Consider the following 23638-nt stretch of genomic DNA (forward strand, 5'->3'; position numbering starts at 1 on the left):
CAGGGATGATAAAGAGGAGTACGTCTGGAATGTAGCTCTCCTGGGACATGTCTTAATTTTCCCATGTATTATTATAAAAGTTAATGGAAAGTACCACAACCCAAAACAGGCAGGGCTGCTAATGGCACAGACACTTCAGGAATGAAAGTTTGAGTTACCCCACCAAACTAGGAATCATGACCAGCTGAGATGCTTGCCAAGGGCAAAGGGACTATGGAATGAGTAGTGGAAGGAGGAAATTATAAATATCAGCTATGACCACATGACTGGCGACAGAAATGAGGAGTGTAGTGGCTATGGGTATTTCTTCCTTATTTTGAAATAAATATATTTGTCTATAAATTACCCAATTATTTCTTTATCCTCATTATTATGGACTGAACTGTGTCTTCCCCAAATTCATACGTTGAAGTCCTAACGCCCAACGAGACTGTATTTGGAGACAGGACGTGTAGGGAGGTAATTAAGGTTAAATAAGGTCACAAAAGCAGAGCCCTAATCTAATAGGAATGGTGTTCTTATAAGACAAAGAGATACCAGAGGTTGCTCTCTCCCGCTCTTTCTCTGCACATGTGCACGCATGGAGAAAAGGCCACGTAAGGACATAGTGTGAAGGCAGTCGTCCACAAGCTGAGAAGAGAGATCTCATCAGAAGCCAACCCTGACGGCACCTTGACCCTAGATTTCTAGCCTCCAGAGCTGTGAAAAAATAAATTTCTGTTGTTAAAGCCACCCCGTCTGTGGTGTTCTGTTAAGGCAGTCCTAGACGACTGACACACCCATCTCTGTCACTTCCCTATTGTGTAACACCTCAACTTCAGTACTATCGACATTTGGGGCCAGATACCTCTTTGTTCTGGGGGCCTGTCTCTCACATTGTAGGATGTTTAGCAGAATCCCTGGCCTCTACCCACTAAATGCCAGTAGCATTGCCCCCCTTCTACTAGATGTGACAATAAAAATGTCTCCAGACATTGCCAAATGTCTCCTAGGAGGAGAAACTGCCTCCAGTTGAGAACTACTGATTTAATATAAGACGCTTGAATTGTGGTTAACCTTTTATCTCAGTATTTAAGTTGCAGGATCTCAAAGGGGGAGAGTGACTCAGCTAGAAAAGAAATGAACATTCACGATCAATAAAGTAGACTTCGTATCTTTTTTGGAGAGTAAGCATGTCTTCAGGTGTATGGAAGATAGTTGCACCTTGTGGATGGAAGCATAATTTTTCTACTCTCTTTATTTGGAAGTTAAATATGGTTATAAGGGGTGTGAACGGATGCCAAGTTGAAAAGGGATGGACTGCAGGGGGTTATACTGTGTCGATCTGGTTAAGCTGGGAACGACAATGCTTCCCTATATGGTTCCAGCTTAAAGCTGACCAAACAGGAATTGCATATGGTTTGGCAGGCAGAAGTACAGCAGCAGCCACTATTCTCTGAAGGTCCTTCTAGTCCAATGAAGTGACAAACACCCACTGCAGAGTAAATTACAGCTCCATATTCAGCTTCCCAACTACCGATCCTACTGATCAAGCACTGCTCCAGCCCACTGCTTGGGTAGAGACAGAGGCAAGAGCTCCCCATATCTCCTCATGAGCTTCCTGCTTGCATTCCCACTTCAGCAGCTAGACACACGTGGCTTCTCAGACAGGCTGGAGATGCCTCTGATCTACCAGCTCCCCTTCTGAACCCGCACGTCCCCAGATCCTTTAAAAATTGTGTAAGGGGACTTCCCTGGTGGTCCAGTGGGGAAGACTCCACGCTCCCAATGCAGGGGGCCCGGGTTCGATCCCTGGTCAGGCAACTAGATCCCGCATGCATGCCACAACTAAGAGTCCGCATGCCACAGTGAAGATCCCACGTGCCGCAACTAAGACCCAGCACAGCCAAAATAAATAAACAAATATTTTTAAAAATTGTGTAAGGCCTAATTCCTATAATATACTCATTGATGACTCTACTCTCCTGACTGAACTCTGACCATTCAGTGAACATACAGCTAACGAAATGCTTCTATGCCATTCAATAATTCTTGTTTTAGACTATGAGAAGATGAAGAAAAGCAGTCCATCTCTCACTGCACAACCTGCTCCCTGCCCGCAAAGTCTTCTCATTAGCAGACAGTTAATAAGTTAATGTAGATAAGTAGGCAGAGCAATAAAACCATCAGTTTTTATTACTCTAAGTGCTTATAATCCTATCCTTTGCTGGCACAATCACTTCATGAAGACATTTCCAAGTTGAAACCCTTCTTAGAATGAAAGCTGTTACACTGCTCTCAAAGGATTTCTCTCTGAATAACTTTTACATTAGACAAATTTCACTCAATGACATAAAATACAGCACTGTGGTTAATTCAACTTTTTAAGAAAGGAGATGACAGTAGATAAAGTAGATGAAAGTAGTTTTGCTTAAGAATCTTTACCTTTGTATTCCTTATAACAATTGGGTATTTCATCCCTGAAAAAAAAGTAGTGAAATATTTATTTTTAGCAAAAGAAAGCCTACATTAAATGAAATATTATTCTAGTAATAAATTTAAAGGATTGTCTCTGTCATAACCATTATTGCCCCCTACTTTTCATTCTAAAGTTTTTTACCAAGTAACAAGATTAAACTAGTTCATATTTGACAATATACAAAACTCTGGCATGTTTTTAGCATATTTTATTTTAATTCATTTAATCTATACTTATAAACCATGCCCACCCCAGCTCCAAAATAGGCAGTCCTAGCTTTTCCGTGAACTGCAATCCTAGAAAACAGGCTAGAAAATGGGTCATCATAAATCAGTATGCATCTTCCCACAGGACTCATGCTATGACACTTGTTGTTCAAGTCTTGGTTATCTGAATCCTTGCAGATTCTAAGTTGTATAGAGAAGCAAGAGTTATCACAACACAAAATTTCCAATGATAAACTATTTATAAAATTAGTTCCCAATCAGATACATGTGATCTCAAAGACCTATAAAGCATATGTACAGCAGGTAAAACATATGATCTACTTACTTATATCATAGATTTGATTGACTATGCTACCTAACAATCTCAATTATTTAACAATTTTGCTCATCATCTTAGAATTTAAAAGGACGCTGGGAGAATGACTCAGATAGCCCAGATCTCCTTAAAACCCTGTCAAGGAAGAATGAACTGAGCACTACTTTTTTTCTCCTTCAAATTTCCCAACAACGAATTTAAGGCTTAAAAACTAATCCATTTGGTTTTAAACAAAAATTTGTCCCCAAAGCAAAACAAAACAAACTCTAAGTACAGGCTATGATGGAGGAACTGGGTGGGGTGGAGGGGGAGTTCAGAATGGCTGAGTCATGCCCTATCCCCAGACAGTCTGATTCAGTAAGACTGGGTGATGCTAAAATCTGCATTTTTAACAAGCATTCCCAGGGGATTCTGACTCTAACCTACTGGATAGGGAAGTGTTTGCAGGCTAATTTTCCATAAACAGCCTTGGCAGTTCGGGTTTTAGCACGTCAGAAGTGTCCCATCAGTGCCTAGTTCTACCAGCGCAAGACTCACCAGAAGTCCCAGTTCTCCCATATCCGGTCTCACCCTCACCCCTTCTGTACCTGCCTCCAGCTCTGTGCCCTACTGTAGCCTAGCTTCTGGTGGCCCTCTTATCAGCGCTACCCTAGCCAAAAATAGTCCCGAGTTTGTTTAGAATTCAGTATTCAAAAGAAAAGACAAGGATAGCTTACCATCTTTACTTCTTGAAGGACTTTCTTTAGCCATTTCAATATCTTCTACTTCAAAATTGGTCAAAACAGAGCCACCTGCTTCTTGGAAATCCTGGGCAAATGACAAAGCCACCTGCCGATAGTCCACAATGCCAGTATGAGGACAATCAATAGCCATTAGACCCTGGGACAGAATTGTGAAAACGTCAAGACAATACAATTAAAAACCACTGAGCATAGGTTGCGCAATAAATTTGATTTTTGGCTGAATTTTTTTACTGTTTATATTGATGGATAACACACAATTAGCCTTTCCTGGCAAACATCTGATAGTCTTAAAGAAAAATAAAAGTGCTCAATTCAATGCCTAAATTTGAAATTGAATACATATATAATTTGTCTAACAGATAAAAGAAATAATACTAGCTAAATAAGAAAACCTCTATAGTCAGGAAATAATTCTCCTCCTTAGAGGAGTTAATTTTTCCAGGCTCTTCCAGCTGCTACAATGAGTTTTTCTGTTTTATTTATCCCTTACCATATCTGATTCTGATTCATATCTGATTCTGAATCAAATAGTGTATCACCAATTATATTTTAAACAAACTAGAGATTTTTCCCAGTTGTATATTATATGTCATGCACACTCAGTGAGAGCTCAGAGTTGTTCACAGTGTTTGCCGAGTGTTGATTTGATTTGCTGCAGAATCTATCTTCAAGACTACAACTACTGAATGGAGATTTTATGTGGTTAATTCAAACTTTCTCTTCAGGTAATATGAGAAATTAATAGTCTGGGTCTTTTGTTGCTATGTTGGGGTGTGTGTGTGTGTTGTCACTCAAAACATGTTTAAACCCTATAAATGAATGATCTACAACCACACCTATTTAATTTTTTGGAATAAGTATTGAATGTGCATTGGCTTTTCTAATTCTGAAGAAAAGGAAACGAGTAGCATTTCACAAAGTATTGACTACATTTTGGTGAATCCTTGGAAATGGCACCATTTTCTGTTGCCTTATTGTATATAAGAGTATATCAGTTTTCCCAATCAATTGCCCCTAAGAGGGTAGCCTGGTTCCCAGGATAAATGGCACCCAGAAGTTGAGCACGACAGGTAAATGCTGCTACCCTCCTGTTTGGCCAGGACTGCACTGTTGTTGCAGTTTTAAAATGATATCTGATAATATTATTTTAAATATCTCATCTGTATTCACTGCTCCACCTCTACCCCAGTGCATTTACCTGCTTGGCCTTTAAAAGCTTTTGACTTTGCCACCCATCCCTGACCAATGCTTCCAAATGGCCAGATGACACTAAAGGTGAAGGCTCACAAAATGCCTCACAGTCTCTTTTCACAAACTGAACATAACATTTGGCAAACTTCATCATTTTCCTGACAGCCTTGCTTCCAGAATATGACAGCATTTGCCAAGAACAGGAAATCATTCCTTCTGTTTCAATACAATCACACGTAAGATTTTACATTAGAACTTATATTGCCTGAAATTCCTAAATTCGCAGGTCAAATAAGTATAATTCAACTTCAAACTACAAATGGTATTTGGGGTACAATAACCTTGGAAGCTAACTTAGGATAATACTAAGAGTTTAGCCACAAAAAATAAGAGTTTAGTTACAAAAAACTTCCTTACGTAGCATAACAACTATGTGACAAGTGTGATAACAGGGTGATAAAAACATGCTGTAAAAGTGCTTCATATCAATATTTTTTTATAATCCCAAATATCCTCCTTAGTCATCTTATACTCCTATAACCCAGCACATGCCTGACACACAGAAGCACTCAACTATTTATTGACTGAATGAGCTGTCTTTAAACATACTAGATTCCTCCCCTGCCCCAGACCTTCCCTAACAAGTTTTCCTTCTTCCTTCCCTTTCTAGCCTTGGCTGTGACTGTCCCCATGAGATGTTGGTGTGCCCCGCCTATATGTGTAGTGGGGGGAAGGTGGAGCGAGTCACTGCTGCCCAGCAGTCGGACACTCTGCCCAGGGCAGGGTTGGGGGACAGGCTGACTGTGTCTGTCAGCCAGCAGGCTGGGCGTGCACTGTCCAGGTTAGCAGGTCAGAGCTTGAATCTGAGGTTATGGTAGGTCAGGTGGCTGGAAAAGAACCAGGCAAGCAGGTCAGGGAAAGTTGGGAGCTGGAAGTCAGTCAGGAGGCTAGAGGAACAAAGGAACGTGTGCCTGACCAATAGTGCTCAAGAAAAGGCAGACGGATCACCACAGCTAAGGTCAGAGGAAGCAGTCAGGATTTACCCATAGCAAGCACTGACAAGAGCTATCCTTCAAAGTCAAAGTTTACAGAGGCAGTTTAAAATTTTCCAAGATACTTCCCCTAGGGGCACTTAATTTTCTTCTTAAAGAGATCTGGTCCAAGAAGCCCTTTCAGAGTTCCCCTGGCAAACTGTTTCTTTCTGGAGGGCCTGGAAGAAACAAATGTGACCCTATACTATGGAAATTTTGCCACCCATTCTTGGTAGTGGTGGTGAAGTTGGGGGAAAAGGAAGGAATTTACTGAAGACACTTCCATGAAATAACCAGAGTATATTTTCTGCTATGCATTGCCACCCCTAAATATCAATACACCTAGACATTGATAACTATAATGTGGCATTCTATAAAGCAGATCACTACTGCAGAGGACTCAGAGAAAAGTAGGATATACCTCTTTTATAAGTTACACTATTTATTCATCTTTCAAGTGGGGGGTTCACTTCTGAAAAGATTTTCCTAGACTTTCAGACTAAGCTAAAAGCTCTCCCTTACCTTGGCACAAGACAGAGTATCAGTTGTATCAGAAGACTTATCACTGTATTAAAATTGTATTTTCTGCTATACTACAACTTCCTTCAGGATGACAACTATGTCTTACTCACCTTCACATCTGCAGTGCCCAACATAGTGTTTGGCACATAGTAAAGAAGAAAATGTCGGTTAAACTGAACAAAAACATACAAGTTCTGAGTCAGATCTGGGAGGAGGGAACTCTTTAGGAGCTGTACAACCTTGGAGAATTACCTTAACCAGTTTCTTTACTTATAAGACACAAAAATATGCATGCATACGTAATTTGATTATCTATACACACATACTTCATCTACCTCATTCCAAGACACGTGAGGATCACATGGTCAGGTACACAGAACAATATCCAGATTCATCCTTAACCTTTATGATTTATGAAGAGTTGTCCTGTTTTTTGTTTCTTTTTTAACAGTTAGGCATGATATAAAGAACCATGGGGCTTCCCTGGTGGCGCGGTGGTTAAGAACTCACCTGCCAATGCAGGGGACACGGGTTCAAGCCCTGATCCGGGAAGATCCCACATGCTGTGGAGCAACTAAGCCCGTGCGCCACAACTACTGAGGCTGCGCTCTAGAGCCCGTGAGCCACAACTACTGAAGCCCACGTGCCTAGAGCCCGTGCTCTGCAACAAGAGAAGACACCGCAATGAGAGAAGCCCTCGCACCACAACAAAGAGTAGCCCCTGCTCACTGCAACTGGAGAAAGCCCGCACACAGCAATGAAGACCCAATACAGCCAAAAATAAATAAATTGAATAAATAAATTAAAAAAAAAAAAAGAACCATGGGTCCATGTTTCTATTTTTTTTCTACCTTTAAAGTGCTGACAAGGATACATGACAGACAACGATTGTTGTTCCAGATGATTAGCTGGAATCTTCCAAATACTCCAGATTTCAGTACTGCCACGAAACCAATAATCCTGTTTTCCAAACTCCATAATCAATATTGCTTTTATATCATGACTAAATCCACAGTGGGGTCAGGGGCTCATATGTCCTTTTATTTATTTATTTTTTTACACCAACCTTAAAGTGTGAAAGAGCTTTTCATTAGTACATAAAAAGAGAAACACATGTTAAAAATTAGCATGCCTTCCTGGGGGAGGTTATAAATTATTTTATTCTCAAATGGCAAGGTAATAATTGATACAGATCAGTGAGATTCTGACATCATAATTTCACAACCAAATCCCATCAAAATCACATAAAGCTATAAAACAGCAACCGGTTTAGCTGTTTTATATTCAGGAAGCGCTCAATAATTTTTGTAAAGCACTGTTTAGATGTGAGTTTAATTGCTTCATTTTTTTTTTTAATAGACTTGATTTTTTAGAGCAGTTTTAGGTTCACAGAAAAATTGAGCAGAAGGTACAGAGATTTCCCATATACTTCCTGCCCCCCATACGTACAGACTCCTAATCTCTTTATTTATTTTATTTTTTATACAGCAGGTTCTTATTAGTTATCCATTTTATACATATTAGTGTATACATGTCAATCCCAATCTCCCAATTCATCACACCACCAGCCCCGCCGCCACTTTCCCCTCTTGGTGTCCATACGTTTGTTCTCTACATCTGTGTCTCAATTTCTGCCCTGCAAACCGGTTCATCTGTACAGTTTTTCTAGGTTCCACATATATGCATTAAAATACGATATTTGTTTTTCACTTTCTGACTTACTTCACTCTGTATGACAGTCTCTGGATTCATCCACATCTCTACAAATGACCCAATTTCGTTTCTTTTTTATGGCTGAGTAATATTCCATTGTATATATGTACCACTTCTTTTTTTTTTTTTTTTTTGCAGATGGTGTAATATTTTTAATAAAAAAAAATTTTAGTTGGACCCAGCTTACATTATTTTTTTTTTTAAACATCTTTATTGAAGTATAATTGCCTTACAATAGTGTGTTAGCTTCTGCTTTATAACAAAGTGAATCAGTTATACATATACAATATGTTCCCATTTCTCTTCCCTCTTGCATCTCCCTCCCTCCCACCCTCCCCATCCCACCCCTCTAGGTGGTCACAAAGCACCGAGCTGATCTCCCTGTGCTATGCGGCTGCTTCCCACTAGCTATCTATTTTACATTTGGTAGTGTATATATGTCCATGACACTCTCTTACCCTGTCACATCTCACCCCACCCCCTCCTCATATCCTCAAGTCCATTCTCTAGTAGGTCTGTGTCTTTATTCCCGTCTTGCCACTAGGTTCTTCATGGCCTTTTTTTTTTTCCTTAGATTCCGTATATATGTGTTAGCATACTGTATTTGTTTTTCTCTTTCTGACTTACTTCACTCTGTATGACAGACTCTAACTCCATCCACCTCATTACAAATACCTCCATTTCATTTCTTTTTATGGCTGAGTAATATTCCATTGTATATATGTGCCACATCTTCTTTATCCATTCGTCTGTCGATGGACATTTAGGTTGCTTCCAGGTCCTGGCTATTGTAAATAGAGCTGCAATGAACATTATGGTACATGACACTTTTTGACCTATGGTTTTCTCAGGGTATATGCCCAGTAGTGGGATTGCTGGGTCGTATGGTAGTTCTATTTGTAGTTTTTTAAGGAACCTCCATACTGTTCTCCATAGTGGCTGTATCAATTTACATTCCCACCAACAGTGCAAGAGTGTTCCCTTTCCTCCACACCCTCTCCAGCATTTATTGTTTCTAGATTTTTTGATGATGGCCATTCTGACCGGTGTGAGATGATATCTCATTGTAGTTTTGATTTGCATTTCTCTAATGATTAATGATGTTGAGCATTCTTTCATGTGTCTGTAGGCCATCTGTATATCTTCTTTGGAGAAATGTCTATTTAGGTCTTCTGCCCATTTTTGGATTGGGTTGTTCGTTTTTTTGTTATTGAGCTGCATGAGTTGCTTGTAAATCTTGGAGATTAATCCTTTGTCAGTTGCTTCATTTGCAAATATTTTCTCCCATTCTAAGGGTTGTCTTTTGGTCTTGTTTATGGTTTCCTTTGCTGTGCAAAAGCTTTTAAGTTTCATTAGGTCCCATTTGTTTATTTGTGTTCTTATTTCCATTTCTCTGGGAGCTGGGTCAAAAAGAATCTTGCTGTGATGTATGTCATAGAGTGTTCTGCCTATGTTTTCCTCTAAGAGTTTGATAGTGTCTGGCCTTACACTTAGGTCTTTAATCCATTTGGAGTTTATTTTTGTGCATGGTGTCAGGGAGTGTTCTAATTTCATACTTTTACATGTAGCTGTCCAATTTTCCCAGCACCACTTATTGAAGAGGCTGTCTTTTCTCCACTGTATATGCTTGCCTCCTTTATCAAAGATAAGGTGACCATATGTGTGTGGGTTTATCTCTGGGCTTTCTATCCTGTTCCATTGATCTATATTTCTGTTTTTGTGCCAGTACCAAACTGTCTTGATTACTGAAGCTTTGTAGTATAGTCTGAAGTCAGGGAGCCTGATTCCCCCAGCTTCATTTTTCGTTCTCAAGATTGCTTTGGCTATTCGGGGTCTTTTGTGTTTCCATACAAATTGTGAAATTTTTTGTTCTAGTTCTGTGAAAAATGCCAGTGGTAGTTTGATAGGGATTGCATTGAATCTGTAGATTGCTTTGGGTAGTAGAGTCATTTTCACAATGTTGATTCTTCCAATCCAGGAACATGGTATATCTCTCCATCTATTTGTATCATCTTTAATTTCTTTCATCAGTGTCTTATAATTTTCTGCATACAGGTCTTTTGTCTCCTTAGGTAGGTTTATTCCTAGATATCTTATTCTTTTTGTTGCAATGGTAAACGGGAGTGTTTTCTTAATTTCACTTTCAGATTTTTCGTCATTAGTGTATAGAAATGCAAGCGATTTCTGTGCATTAATTTTGTATCCTGCTACTTTACCAAATTCATTGATTAGCTCTAGGAGTTTTCTGGTAGCCTCTTTAGGATTCTCTATGTATAGTATCATGTCATCTGCAAATAGTGACAGCTTTACTTCTTCTTTTCCGATTTGGATTCCTTTTATTTCTTTCTCTTCTCTGATTGCTGTGGCTAACACTTCCAAAACTATGTTGAATAATAGTGGTGAGAGTGGGCAACCTTGTCTTGTTCCTGATCTTAGTGGAAATGGTTTCAGTTTTTCACCATTGAGGACAATGTTGGCTGTGGGTTTGTCATATATGGCCTTTATTATGTTGAGGAAAGTTCCCTCTATGCCTACTTTCTGCAGGGCTTTTATCATAAATGGGTGTTGAAATTTTGTCGAAAGCTTTCTCTGCATCTATTGAGATGATCATATGGTTTTTCTCCTTCAATTTGTTAATATGGTGTATCACATTGATTGATTTGCATATATTGAAGAATCCTTGCATTCCTGGGATAAACCCCACTTGATCATGGTGTATGATCCTTTTAATGTGCTGTTGGATTCTGTTTGCGAGTATTTTGTTGAGGATTTTTGCATCTATGTTCATCAGTGATATTGGCCTGTAGTTTTCTTTCTTTGTGACATCTTTGTCTGGTTTTGGTATCAGGGTGATGGTGGCCTCGTAGAATGAGTTTGGGAGTGTTCCTCCCTCTGCAATATTTTGGAAGAGTTTGAGAAGGATAGGTGTTAGCTCTTCTCTAAATGTTTGATAGAATTCACCTGTGAAGCCATCTGGTCCTGGGCTTTTGTTTGTTGGAAGGTTTTTAATCACAGTTTCAATTTCAGTGCTTGTGATTGGTCTGTTCATATTTTCTATTTCTTCCTGGTTCAGTCTCGGCAGTTTGTGCATTTCTAAGAATCTGTCCATTTCTTCCAGGTTGTCCATTTTATTGGCATAGAGTTGCTTGTAGTAATCTCTCATGATCTTTTGTATTTCTGCAGTGTCAGTGGTTATTTCTCCTTTTTCATTTCTAATTCTATTGATCTGAGTCTTCTCCCTTTTTCTCTTGATGAGTCTGGCTAATGGTTTATCAATTTTGTTTATCTTCTCAAAGAACCAGCTTTTAGTTTCATTGATTTTTGCTATTGTTTCCTTCATTTCTTTTTCATTTATTTCTGACCTGATCTTTATAATTTCTTTCCTTCTGCTGGCTTTGGGGTTTTTTTGTTCTTCTTTCTCTAATTGCTTTAGGTGCAAGGTTAGGTTGTTTATTCGAGATGTTTCCTGTTTCTTGAGGTAGGCTTGTATTGCTATAAACTTCCCTCTTAGCACTGCTTTTGCTGCGTCCCATAGGTTTTGGGTCGTCGTATCTCCATTGTCATTTATTTCTAGGTATTTTTTGATTTCCCCTTTGATTTCTTCAGTAATCACTTCATTATTAAGTAATGTATTGTGTAGCCTCCATGTGTTTGTATTTTTTACAGATCTTTTCCTGTAATTGATATCTAGTCTCATAGCGTTGTGGTCGGAAAAGATACTTGATACGATTTCAATTTTCTTAAATTTACCAAGGTTTGATTTGTGACCCAAGATATGATCTATCCTGGAGAATGTTCCATGAGCACTTGAGAAAAATGTGTATTCTGTTGTTTTTGGGTGGAATGTCCTATAAATATCAATTAAGTCCATCTTGTTTAATGTATCATTTAAAGCTTGTGTTTCCTTATTTATTTTCATTTTGGATGATCTGTCCATTGGTGAAAGTGGGGTGTTAAAGTCCCCTACTATGATTGTGTTGCTGTCGATTTCCCCTTTTATGGCTGTTAGTACCTGCCTTATGTATTGAGGTGCTCCTATGTTGGGTGCATAAATATTTACAATTGTTATACCTTCCTCTTGGATCGATCCCTTGATCATTATATAGTGTCCTTCTTTGTCTCTTGTAATAGTCTTTATTTTAAAGGCTATTTTGTCTGATATGAGAATTGCTACTCCAGCTTTCTTTTGATTTCCATTTGCATGGAATATCTTTTTCCATCCCCTCACTTTCAGTCTGTATGTGTCTCTAGGTCTGAAGTGGGTCTCTTGTAGACAGCATATATATGGGTCTTGTTTTTGTATCCATTCAGCCAGCCTGTGTCTTTTGGTGGGAGCATTTAATCCATTTACATTCAAGGTAATTATCGATATGTATGTTCCTATTCCCATTTTCTTAAATGTTTTGGGTTTGTTATTGTAGGTGTTTTCCTTCTCTTGTGTTTCTTGCCTAGAGAAGTTCCTTTAGCATTTGTTGTAAAGCTGGTTTGGTAGTGCTGAACTCTCTCAGCTTTTGCTTGTCTGTAAAGGTTTTAATTTCTCCATCACATTTGAATGAGATCCTTGCTGGGTAGAGTAATCTTGGTTGTAGGTTCTTCTCCTTCATGACTTTAAGTATATCCTGCCACTCCCTTCTGGCTTGCAGAGTTTCTGCTGAAAGATCAGATGTTAACCTTATGGGGATTCCCTTGTGTGTTATTTGTTTTTTTTCCCTTGCTGCCTTTAATATGTTTTCCTTATATTTAATTTTTGACAGTTTGATTAATATGTGTCTTGGCGTGTTTCTCCTTGGGTTTATCCTGTATGGGACTCTCTGTGCTTCCAGGACTTGATTAACTATTTCCTTTCCCATATTAGGGAAGTTTTCAACTATAATCTCTTCAAATATTTTCTCAGTCCCTTTCTTTTTCTCTTCTTCTTCTGGGACCCCTATAATTCGAATGTTGGTGCGTTTAATGCTGTCCCAGAGGTCTCTGAGACTGTCCTCAGTTCTTTTCATTCTTTTTTCTTTATCCTGCTCTGCAGTAGTTATTTCCACCATTTTATCTTCCAGGTCACTTATCCTTTCTTCTGCCTCAGTTATTCTGCTATTGATCCCATCTAGAGTATTTTTAATTTCATTTATTGTGTTTTTCATCATTGCTTGGTTCCTCTTTAGTTCTTCTACGTCCTTGTTAAATGCTTCTTGCATTTTGTCTATTCTATTTCCAAGATTTTGGATCATCCTTACTATCATTATTCTGAATTCTTTTTCAGGTAGACTACCTATTTCCTCTTCATTTGTTAAGTCTAGTGTGTTTTGACCCTGCTCCTTCATCTGCTGTGTGTTTTTCTGTCGTCTCATTTTTGCTTATCTTACTGTGTTTGGGGTCTCCTTATCACAGGTTGCAGGTTTGTAGTTCCCGTTGTTTTTGGTATCTGTCCCCAGTGGCTAAGGTTGGTTCAGTGGGTTGTGTAGGCTTCCTGGTGGAGGGAACTAGTGCCTGAGCTCTGGTGGATGAGGCTGGATCTTGTCTTTCTGGTGGGCACGTCCACGCCTGGTGGTGTATTTTGGGGTGTCTGTGGCCTTATTATGATTTTAGGCAGCCTCTCTGCTAATGGATGAGGCTGTGTTCCTGTCTTGCTAGTTGTTTGGCATAGGGTGTTCAGCACTGTAGCTTGCTGGTCATTGAGTGATGCTGGGTCTTGATGTTGAGATGGAGATCTCTGAGAGATTTTTGCCGTTTGGTATTACGTGGAGCTGGGAGGTCTCTTGTGGACCAGTGTCCTGAAGTTGGCTCTCCCACCTCCGAGGTACGGCCCTGATGCCTGGCTGAAGCACCAAGAGCCTTTTGTCCACACGGCTCAGAGTAAAAGGGAGAAAAAATAGAAAGAAAGAAAGAAAGGAAGGAAGGAAGGAAGAAAGGAAGGAAGGAGGAAGGAAGGAAGGAAGGAAGGAAAGAAAGAAAGAAAGAAAGGAAAGAAAGAAAGAAGCTATAATATAGTGAAGTAAAATAAAGCTATTGTAAAGCAAAGCTATACAGACAAAATCTCCCCCAGAAGCATATACATATACACTCACAAAAAAAAAAAGGAAAAGGGGAAAAATTAATATATCCTGCTCCCAAAGTCCACCTCCTGAATTTGGGATGATTCGTTGTCTATTCAGGTATTCAACAGATGCAGGCACATCAAGTTGTTTGTGGAGTTTTAATCCGCTTCTTCTGAGGCTGCTGGGACAGATTTCCCCTCCTCTTCTCTGTTCCCACAGCTCCTGGGGATCAGCTTTGGATTTGGACCCGCCTCTGCGTGTAGGTCGCCTGAGGGCGTCTGTTCCCCGCCCAGACAGGACGGGGTTAAAGGAGCAGCTGCTTCGGGGACTCTGGCTCACCCAGGCCGCGGGGAGGGAGGGGTACAGAGGAGGCAGGGCGAGCCTGCGGCATCAGAGGCCGGCGTGACGTTGCAGCAGCCTGAGGCGCGCAGTGCGTTCTCCCGGGGGATGTTGTCCCTGGATCACGGGACCCTGGCAGTGGCGGGCTGCACGGGCTCCCGGGAGTGGCGGTGTGGAGAGTGACCTGTGCTCGCACACAGGCTTCTTGGAGGCGGCAGCAGCAGCCCCAGCGTCTCACGCCCGTCTCTGGGGTCCGCGCTGATAGCCGCGGCTCGCGCCAGTTTCTGGAGTTCGTTTAGGCGGCGCTCTGAATCCCCTCTCCTTGCGCGCTGTGAAACAAAGAGGCAAGAAAAAGTCTCTTGCCTCTTCGGCAGCTGCAGACTTTTTCCCGGTCTCCCTCCCAGCCAGCTGTGGTGCGCTAACCCCTTCAGGCTGTGTTCACGCCGCCAACCCCAGTCCTCTCCCTGCGATCCGACCGAAGCCCGAGCCTCCGCTCCCAGCCCCGCCCGCCCCGGCGGGGGAGCAGACAAGCCTCTCGGGCTGGTGAGTGCTGGTCAGCGCCGAGCTTCTGTGCGGGAGTCTCTCCGTTTTTCCCTCTGCGCCCCTGTCGCTATGGGATCCGCGCTGTTAGCTGCGGCTCGCGCCCGTCTCTGAAGTTCGTTTAGGCGGCGCTCTGAATCCCCTCTCCTCGCGCACCAGGAAACAGGGAAGAAAAAGTCTCTTGCCTCTTCGGCAGCTGCAGACTTTTTCCCGGACTCCCTCCCGGCTAGCTGTGGTGCACTAACCCCTTCAGGCTGTGTTCACGCCGCCAACCCCAGTCCTCTCCCTGCGACCGAAGCCCGAGCCTCAGCTCCCAGCCCCGCCTGCCCCGGCGGCTGAGCAGACAAGCCTCTCGGGCTGGTGAGTGCTGGTCAGCGCCGAGCCTCCGTGCGGGAAGTGCGGGAATCTCTCCGCTTTGCCCTCCGCACCTCTGTGGCTGCGCTCTCCTCCGTGGCTCCGAAGCTTCCCCCCTCTGCCACCCGCAGTCTCTGCCCGCGAAGGGGCTCCTAGTGCGTGGAAATCTTTCCTCCTTCACAGCTCCCTCCCACTGGTGCAGGTGCCGTCCCTATTCTTTTGTCTCTGTTATTTCTTTTTTCTTTTGCCCTACCCAAGTACGGGGGGAGTTTCTTGCCTTTTGGGAGGTCTGACGTTTTCTGCCAGCGTTCAGTGGGTGTTCTGTAGGAGCAGTTCCACGTGTAGATGTATTTCTACTGTATCTGTGGGAAGGAAGGTGATCTCCGCGTCTTACTCTTCCGCCATCTTCTCTCCTCTCCCCCACCACTTCTTCTTTATCCATTTGTCTGTCGATGGGCATTTAGGTTGCTTCCATGACCTGGCTACTGTAAATAGTGCTGCAGTGAACATTGTGGTGCATGTGTCTTTTTGAATTATGGTTTTCTCTGGGTATATGCCCAGTAGTGGGACTGCTGGATCATATGGTAATTCTGTTTTTAGTTCTTTAAGGAACCTCCATACTGTTCTCCATAGTGGCTGTATCAATTTACATTCCCACCAACAGTGCAAGAGGGTTCCCTTTACTCCGCACCCTCTCCAGCATTTGTTGTTTGTAGATTTTCTGATGATACCCATTCTAACTGGTGTGAGGTGATACCTCATTGTAGTTTTGATCTGCATTTCTCTAATCATTAGTGATGTTGAGCAGCTTTTCTTGTGCTTCTTGGCCATCTGTATGTCTTCTTTGGAGAAATGTCTATTTAGGTCTTCTGCCCATTTTTGGATTGGGTTGTTTGTTTTTTTAATATTGAGCTGCATGAGCTGTTTGTATATTTTGGAGGTTAATCCTCTGTCTGATGTTTCATTTGCAAATATTTTCTCCCATTCTGAGGTTGTCTTTTCGTCTTGTTTGTAGTTTCCTTTGCTTTGCAAGAGCTTTTAAGTTTCATTAGGTCCCATTTGTTTATTTTTGTTTTTATTTCCATTACTCTAGGAGGTGGATCAAAAAAGATCTTGCTGTGATTTATGTCAAAGAATGTTCTTCCTATGTTTTCCTCTAAGAGTTTTATAGTGTCTGGTCTTACATTTACATCTCTAATCCATTTTGAGTTTATTTTTGTATATGGTGTTAGGGAGTGTTCTAATTTCATTCTTTTACATGTAGCTGTCCAGCTTTCCCAGCACCACTTATTGAAGAGACTGTCTTTACTCCATTGTATATCCTTGCCTCCTCTGTCATAGATTAGTTGACCATAGGTGTGTGGGTTTATCTCTGGGCTTTCCAACCTGTTCCATTGATCTATATTTCTGTTTTTGTGCCAGTACCATATTGTCTTGATTACTGTAGCTGTGTAGTATAGTCTGAAGTCAGGGAGTCTAATTCCTCCAGCTCCATTATTTTCCCTCAAGACTGCTTTGGCTATTCGGGGTCTTTTGTGTCTCCATACAAATTTTAAGATTTTTTGTTCTAGTTCTGTAAAAAACGCCATTGGTAATTTGATAGGGATTGCATTGAATCTGTAGATTGCTTTGGGTAGTAGAGTCATTTTCACAATATTGATTCTTCCAATCCAAGAACATGGTATATCTCTCCATCTGTTTGTATCATCTTTAATTTCTTTCATCAGTGTCTTATAGTTTTCTGCATACAGGGCTTTTGTCTCCCTAGGTAGGTGTATTCTTAGGTATTTTATTCTTTTTGTTGCAGTGGTAAATAGGAGTGTTTCCTTAATTTCTCTTTCAGATTTTTCATCATTAGGGTATAGGAATGCAAGAGATTTCTGTGCATTAATTTTGTATCCTGCATCTTTACCAAATTTATTGATTAGCTCTAGCAGTTTTCTGGTGGCATCTTTAGGATTCTTTATGTATAGTATCATGTCATCTGCAACAGTGACACTTTTACTTCTTCTTTTCTAATTTGTATTCCTTTTATTTCTTTTTCTTCTCTGATTGCTCTGGCTAGGACTTTCAAAACTATGTTAAATAATAGTGGTGAGAGTGGACATCCTTGTCTTGTTCCTGATCTTAGAGGAAATGCTTTCAGTTTTTCACCATTGAGAATGATGTTTGCTGTGGGTTTTTGTATATGGCCTTTATTCTGTTGAGGTAGGTTCCCTCTATGCCCACTTTCTGGAGAGTAATCATAAATGGGTGTTGAATTTTGTCAAAAGTTTTTTCTGCATCTATTGAGATAATCATATGGTTTTTATTCTTCAGTCTGTTAATATGGTGTATCACATTGATTGATTTGCGTATATTGAAGAATCCTTGCATCCCTAGGATAAATCCCACTTGATCATGGTGTATGATCCTTTTAATGTGTTGTTGGATTCTGTTTGCTAGTATTTTGTTGAGGATTTTTGCACCTATATTCATTAGTGATATTGGTCTGTAATTTTCTTTTTTTGTAGTATCTTTGTCTGGTTTTGGTATCAGGGTGATGCATGGCCTCATAGAACGAGTTTGGGAGTGTTCCTTCCTCTGCAATTTTTTGGAAGAGTTTGAGAAGGATGGGTGTTAGCTCTTCTCTAAATGTTTGATAGAATTCACCTGTGAAGCCATCTGGTCCTGGACTTTTGTTTGTTGGAAGATTTTTGGTCACAGTTCCAATTTCATTACTTGTGATTGGTCTGTTCATATTTTCTATTTCTTCCTGGTTCACTCTTGGAAGTTATACCTTTCTAAGAATTTGTCCATTTCTTCCAGGTTGTCCATTTTATTGGCATAGAGTTGCCTGTAGTAGTCTCTTAGGATGCTTTGTATTTCTGTGGTGTCTGTTGTAACTTCTCATTTCTCATTTCTAATTTTATTGATTTGAGTCCTCTCCCTCTTTTTCTTGATGAGTCTGGCTAATGCTTTATCAATTTTGTTAATCTTCTCAAAGAACCAGCTTTTAGTTTTATTGATCTTTGCTATTGTTTTCTGTTTCTAATTCATTTATTTCTGCTCTGATCTTTATGATTTCTTTCCTTCTGCTGACTTTGGGTTTTGTTTGTTCTTCTTTCTCTAGTTCCTTTAGGTGTAACGTTAGATTGTTTATTTGAGATTTTTCTTGTTTCTTGAGGTAGGCTTGTATTGCTATAAACTTCCCTCTTAGAACTGCTTTTGCTGCATCCCATAGGTTTGGATCGTCGTGTTTTCATTGTCATTTGTCTCTAGGTATTTTTTGATTTCCTCTTTGATTTCTTTAGTGATCTCTTGGTTATTCAGTAATGTATTGTTCAGCCTCCATGTGTTTGTGTTTTTTATGTCTTTTTCCCTGTAATTGATTTCTAATCTCATAGCATTGTGGTCAGAAAAGATGCTTGATATGATTTCAATTTTCTTAAATTTACTGAGGCGTGATTTGTGACCCAAGGTGTGATCTATCCTGAAGAATGTTCCGTGCTCACTTGAGAAGTGCAATCTGCTGTTTTTGGATGGAATGTCCTATAAACATCAATTAAATCTATCTGGTCTATTGTGTCATTTAAAGCTTGTGTTTCCTTATTAATTTTCTGTTTGGATGATCTGTCCATTGGTGTAAGTGAGGTGTTGAAGTCCCCCACTATTACTGTGCTACTGTCGATTTCCTCTTTTAGAGCTGTTAGCAGTTGTCTTATATATTGAGGTGCTCCTAAGTTGGGTGCATATATATTTATAATTGTTATATCTTCTTCTTGGATTGATCCCTTGATCATTATGTAGTGTCCTTCCTTGTCTCTTGTAACAGTCTTTATTTTAAAGTCTATTTTATCTGATATGAGTATTGCTACTCCAGCTTTCTTTTGATTTCCATTTGCATGGAATATCTTTTTCCATCCCCTCACTTTCAGTCTGTATGTGTCCCTAGGTCTGAAGTGGGTCTCTTGTACACAGCATATATATATATATATGGGTCTTGTTTTTGTATCCATTCAGCAAGCCTGTGTCTTTTGGTTGGAGCATTTAATCCTTTCATGTTTAAGGTAATTATCAATATGTATGTTCCTATTACCATTTTCTTAATTTTGGGGGGTTTGTTTTTGTAGGTCTTTTTCTTCTCTTGTGTTTCCCACTTAGAGAAGTTTCTTTAGCATTTACTGTAGAGCTAGTTTGGTGGTGATGAATTCTCTTAGCTTTTGCTTGTCTGTAAAGCCTTTGATTTCTTCATCAAATCTGAATGAGATCCTTGCCAGGTAGAGCAATCTTGGTTGTAGGTTCTTCCCTTTCATCACTTTAAATGTCATGCCACTCCCTTCTGGCTTGTAGAGTTCCTGCTGAGAAATCAGCTGTTAACCTTATGGGAGTTCCCTTGTATGTTATTTGTCATTTTTCCCTTGCTGCTTTCAATAATTTTTCTTTCTCTTTAATTTTTGCCAATTTTTTTGCCAATTTGATTATTATGTGTCTTGGCATGTTTCTCCTTGGGTTTATCCTGTATGGCACTCTCTGTGCTTCCTGGACTTGGGTGGCTATTTCCTTTCCCATGTTAGGGAAGTTTTCAACTATAATCTCTTCAAATATTTTCTCAGGTCCTTTCTCTCTCTTTTCTCCTTTTGGGACCCCTATAATGCAAATGTTGTTGCATTTAATGTTGTCCCAGAGGTCTCTTAGGCTGTCTTCATTTCTTTTCATTCTTTTTTCTTTAGTCTGTTCCGCAGCAGTGAATTCCACCATTCTGTCTTCCAGGTCCCTTATCCATTCTTCTGCCTCAGTTATTCTGCTATTGATTCCTTCTAGTGCATTTTTCATTTCAGTTATTGTACTGTTCATCTCTGTTTGTTTGTTCTTTAATTCTTCTAGGTCTTTGTTAAACATTTCTTGCATCTTCTCGATCTTTGCCTCCATTCTTTTTCCGAGGTCCTGGATCATCTTCACTATCAGTATTCTGAATTCTTTTTCTGGAAGGTTGCCTATCTCCACTTCGTTTAGTTGTTTTTCTGGGGTTTTATCTTGTTCCTTCATCTGGTACATAGCCCTCTGCCTTTTCATCTTGTCTGTCTTTCTGTGAATGTGGTTTTTGTTCCACAGGCTGCAGGATTGTAGTTCTTCTTGCTTCTGCTGTCTGCCCTCTGGTGGATGAGGCTATCTAAGAGGCTTGTGCAAGTTTCCTGATGGGAGGGACTGGAGGTGGGTAGAGCTGGCTGTTGCTCTGGTGGGCAGAGCTCAGTAAAACTTTAATCTGCTTGTCTGCTGATGGGTGGGGCTTGGTTTCCCTCCCTGTTGGTTGTTTGGCCTGAGGCGACCCAACACTGGAGCCTACCTGGGCTCTTTGGTGGGTCTAATGGTGGACTCTGGGAGGGCTCACACCAAGGAGTACTTCCCAGAACTTCTGCTGTCAGTGTCCTTGTCCTCACGGTGAGCCACAGCCACCCCCCGCCTCTGCAGGAGACCCTCCAACACTAGCAGGTAGGTCTGGTTCAGTCTCCTATGGGGTCACTGCTCCTTCCCCCGGGTCCCGATGCACACACTACTTTGTGTGTGCCCTCCAAGAGTGGAGTCTCTGTTTCCCCCAGTCCTGTCGAAGTCCTGCAATCAAATCCCGCTAGCCTTCAAAGTCTGATTCTCTAGGAATTCCTCCTCCCGTTGCCAGACCCCCAGGGAAGCCTGATGTGGGGCTCAGAACCTTCACTCTAGTGGGTGGACTTCTGTGGTATAAGTGTTCTCCAATTTGTGAGTCACCAACCCAGCAGTTATGGGATTTGAGTTTATTGTGATTGTGCCCCTCCTACCATCTCATTGTGGCTTCTCCTTTGTCTTTGGATGTGGGGTATCTTTTTTGGTGAGTTCCAGTGTCTTCCTGTCGATGATTGTTCCGCAGTTAGTTGTGATTCCAGTGCTCTCACAAGAGGAAGTGAGGGCACGTCCTTCTACTCTGCCATCTTGAACCAATCTCCTAATCTCTTTAATACTAGTATCTTTCCCCCTTAAGTATGGAATCAGTCTAAACAACCAGTTCTGCTATAGACTGAACGTCTGTGTGCCTCCAAAATTCATATGTTGAAACCTAATGACCCATGTGATGGTATTTGGAGGTGGGGCCTTTTGGAAGTGATTAGGTCATGAGGATGGAGGCTTCATGAATGGGATTAGTGCCTTTATAAAAGAGACTCCAGAGAGTTCCCTTACCCCTCATGCCATGTGAGAGCACAGCTAGAAGATGGTCTATGAACCAGGAAGTGGGTCCTCACCAGAAATCAAATCTTCCAGAGCCTTGATCTCAGACTTCCAGCCTCTAAAACTGTGAGAAATAAATATCTGACATTTATAAGCTAACTGGTTCACGGTACTTTATTGCAGCAGCCCCAACTGACTAAGACAAGCTCTTATATGAGTTATTCACAACCCTGGTTTGAAGACATCCTAGGATCTCTCTACAATGTTTTTAAATAGCCTATTTTACTCTGCAGAGAAATTGATATGGCTTAAAGAAAATAAATAGAATAAAATAATGAGTTACAAGCAAAGCATCAGGAAAAGGGGAAAATGTAAAGCAGGAGGAAAAGAACAAACATAACTAAGTTATCTTAACAGATTTCATGAAAAATCCCCAAGTATCTCAGACAAAACCAATTTGAATTCATTAGAATTACTGCTTAAATAAGCCCAAAATAACATCTACCACTTCTTGAGGATTAACATATGCTGGATGCCTTACATATATCACTGTATTTAATTCTCAGAACAACCTGCATTTTACAAATGAGTAGTCTGAAGTTTAGAACAATTTTAACCCACTCAAGGTAAACAGCTGCTAAATAGGCAGATATGAGATTTAAATTTATGTCTGTCTGGCTTCTCAGCCACCACATTCTGCTGCTCACCTTATGTCAGATCTCACTTTATGGAAAAAAAAAAAAAAAGACAGAATATAGTGAGATAAAATAAAGAATAATATGTCAAAATTCCCTGAAGTCTAGAAATTACTAACCTATGATATTCAAGAGTAGCAGCAAGAAATCAGGTATTCTAAAAATAACTATAAATAAGTGGTGTTGATGGTATCATGGTGAGCATAGCTGCCTTCCAAAAATAAATATAAATGGCTTTGACCTCCCACCTCAAGGCTCCCCTCTCTCCCATGTCCAGTTCCATCCTACGTACCAGAACTTGATTAACCTTCCTAAATTAGCACAGTATGCATATCATTTTCTTGCCTAAATCCTTCAGTGGCTCCCTACTGTTTGATCAGGAGCTGGTAATCTTTTCTGTAAAGGGCCAGATAGTAAATATTTTTGCCCATGTGAGGCTTAGGATCTCTGTTTCAACTACTCGAGTTGGCTGTTTGGCACAAAAGCAGCCATAGACAACACATAAATGAATAAGTATGATTGTACTCCAATAAAAATTTATTTGTGGACACTGAAATTTGAGTTTTATATAATTTTCATGTGTCACAAAATATTATTCTTCTTTTAATTTTTTCAACCATTTAAAACAGCTTATAGGTCTTTAAAAACATGTGGTGGGCTGGATTTGGCCCACAGGCCATAGTTTGCCAATCCTGGCTTAAGACCATGTAGCATTTGCCCAAAGCCTGAAAGAAATAGCCAAAATTAGATATTCAGTGAAGGTGTCTTCTTTTTTTAAAAAAATCAGTCATTCATTCACCATCTCAGAGAGATAAGAAATACATGGGGAGAGGAAAAGGGAGAAGAAGACCTACTCCCAGAAGCCAAACACTTTGATTATTCTGACTGAGTCTGAGGGGAGGGAAAGGTGAGGTTTTCTGGAGTTGAAGATGCTATGACTTTCTCTGCAGGAAGAACTCATTTAACACTGTTTGGATTCCTAGTCTCCTGGGAACGTTATACTAATTAAGAAAATCAAATATTTTGATCTAACTTTAACTGCACAACTACAGATAACTTAAGGGAAAAAAATCTATTTCTATCTTGTCTTTTTGTGAAAGGATTTGAAGCACCCTGTAAAAACAAACAAACAAGAAACACATACAAAACAATATATGCTAGCATTAAATATTGAGCCAGACAAGTATATGGGTTGGAAAGGAAGAAATAAGTTATTATTTGAAGACGACATGATTGTACATAGAAAATACAAAAGAATTGGGACTTCCCTGGTGGTCCAGTGGTTAAGACTCCACACTTC

At 40.4% G+C, this 23638-nt stretch overlaps 1 protein-coding gene across 2 annotated transcripts in view; it reads right to left on the reverse strand.

Annotated features, from left to right (window-relative positions):
- Nucleotides 1-23638, reverse strand: part of L2HGDH (L-2-hydroxyglutarate dehydrogenase) — a 59232-nt gene that overhangs the window by 17999 nt on the left and 17595 nt on the right. For both annotated transcript variants that reach the window (XM_059914191.1, XM_059914190.1), the window contains exons 5-6: nucleotides 3718-3880; nucleotides 2425-2459 (exon numbers count right to left, since the gene is read on the reverse strand). In XM_059914191.1, the coding sequence (XP_059770174.1) occupies nucleotides 2425-2459; nucleotides 3718-3880 (198 nt within the window). The remainder of the gene's footprint in view (nucleotides 1-2424; nucleotides 2460-3717; nucleotides 3881-23638) is intronic.

The sequence above is a fragment of the Balaenoptera ricei genome, chromosome 2 (assembly GCF_028023285.1).
Source record: "Balaenoptera ricei isolate mBalRic1 chromosome 2, mBalRic1.hap2, whole genome shotgun sequence".
Classification (NCBI taxonomy): Eukaryota; Metazoa; Chordata; class Mammalia; order Artiodactyla; family Balaenopteridae; genus Balaenoptera; species Balaenoptera ricei.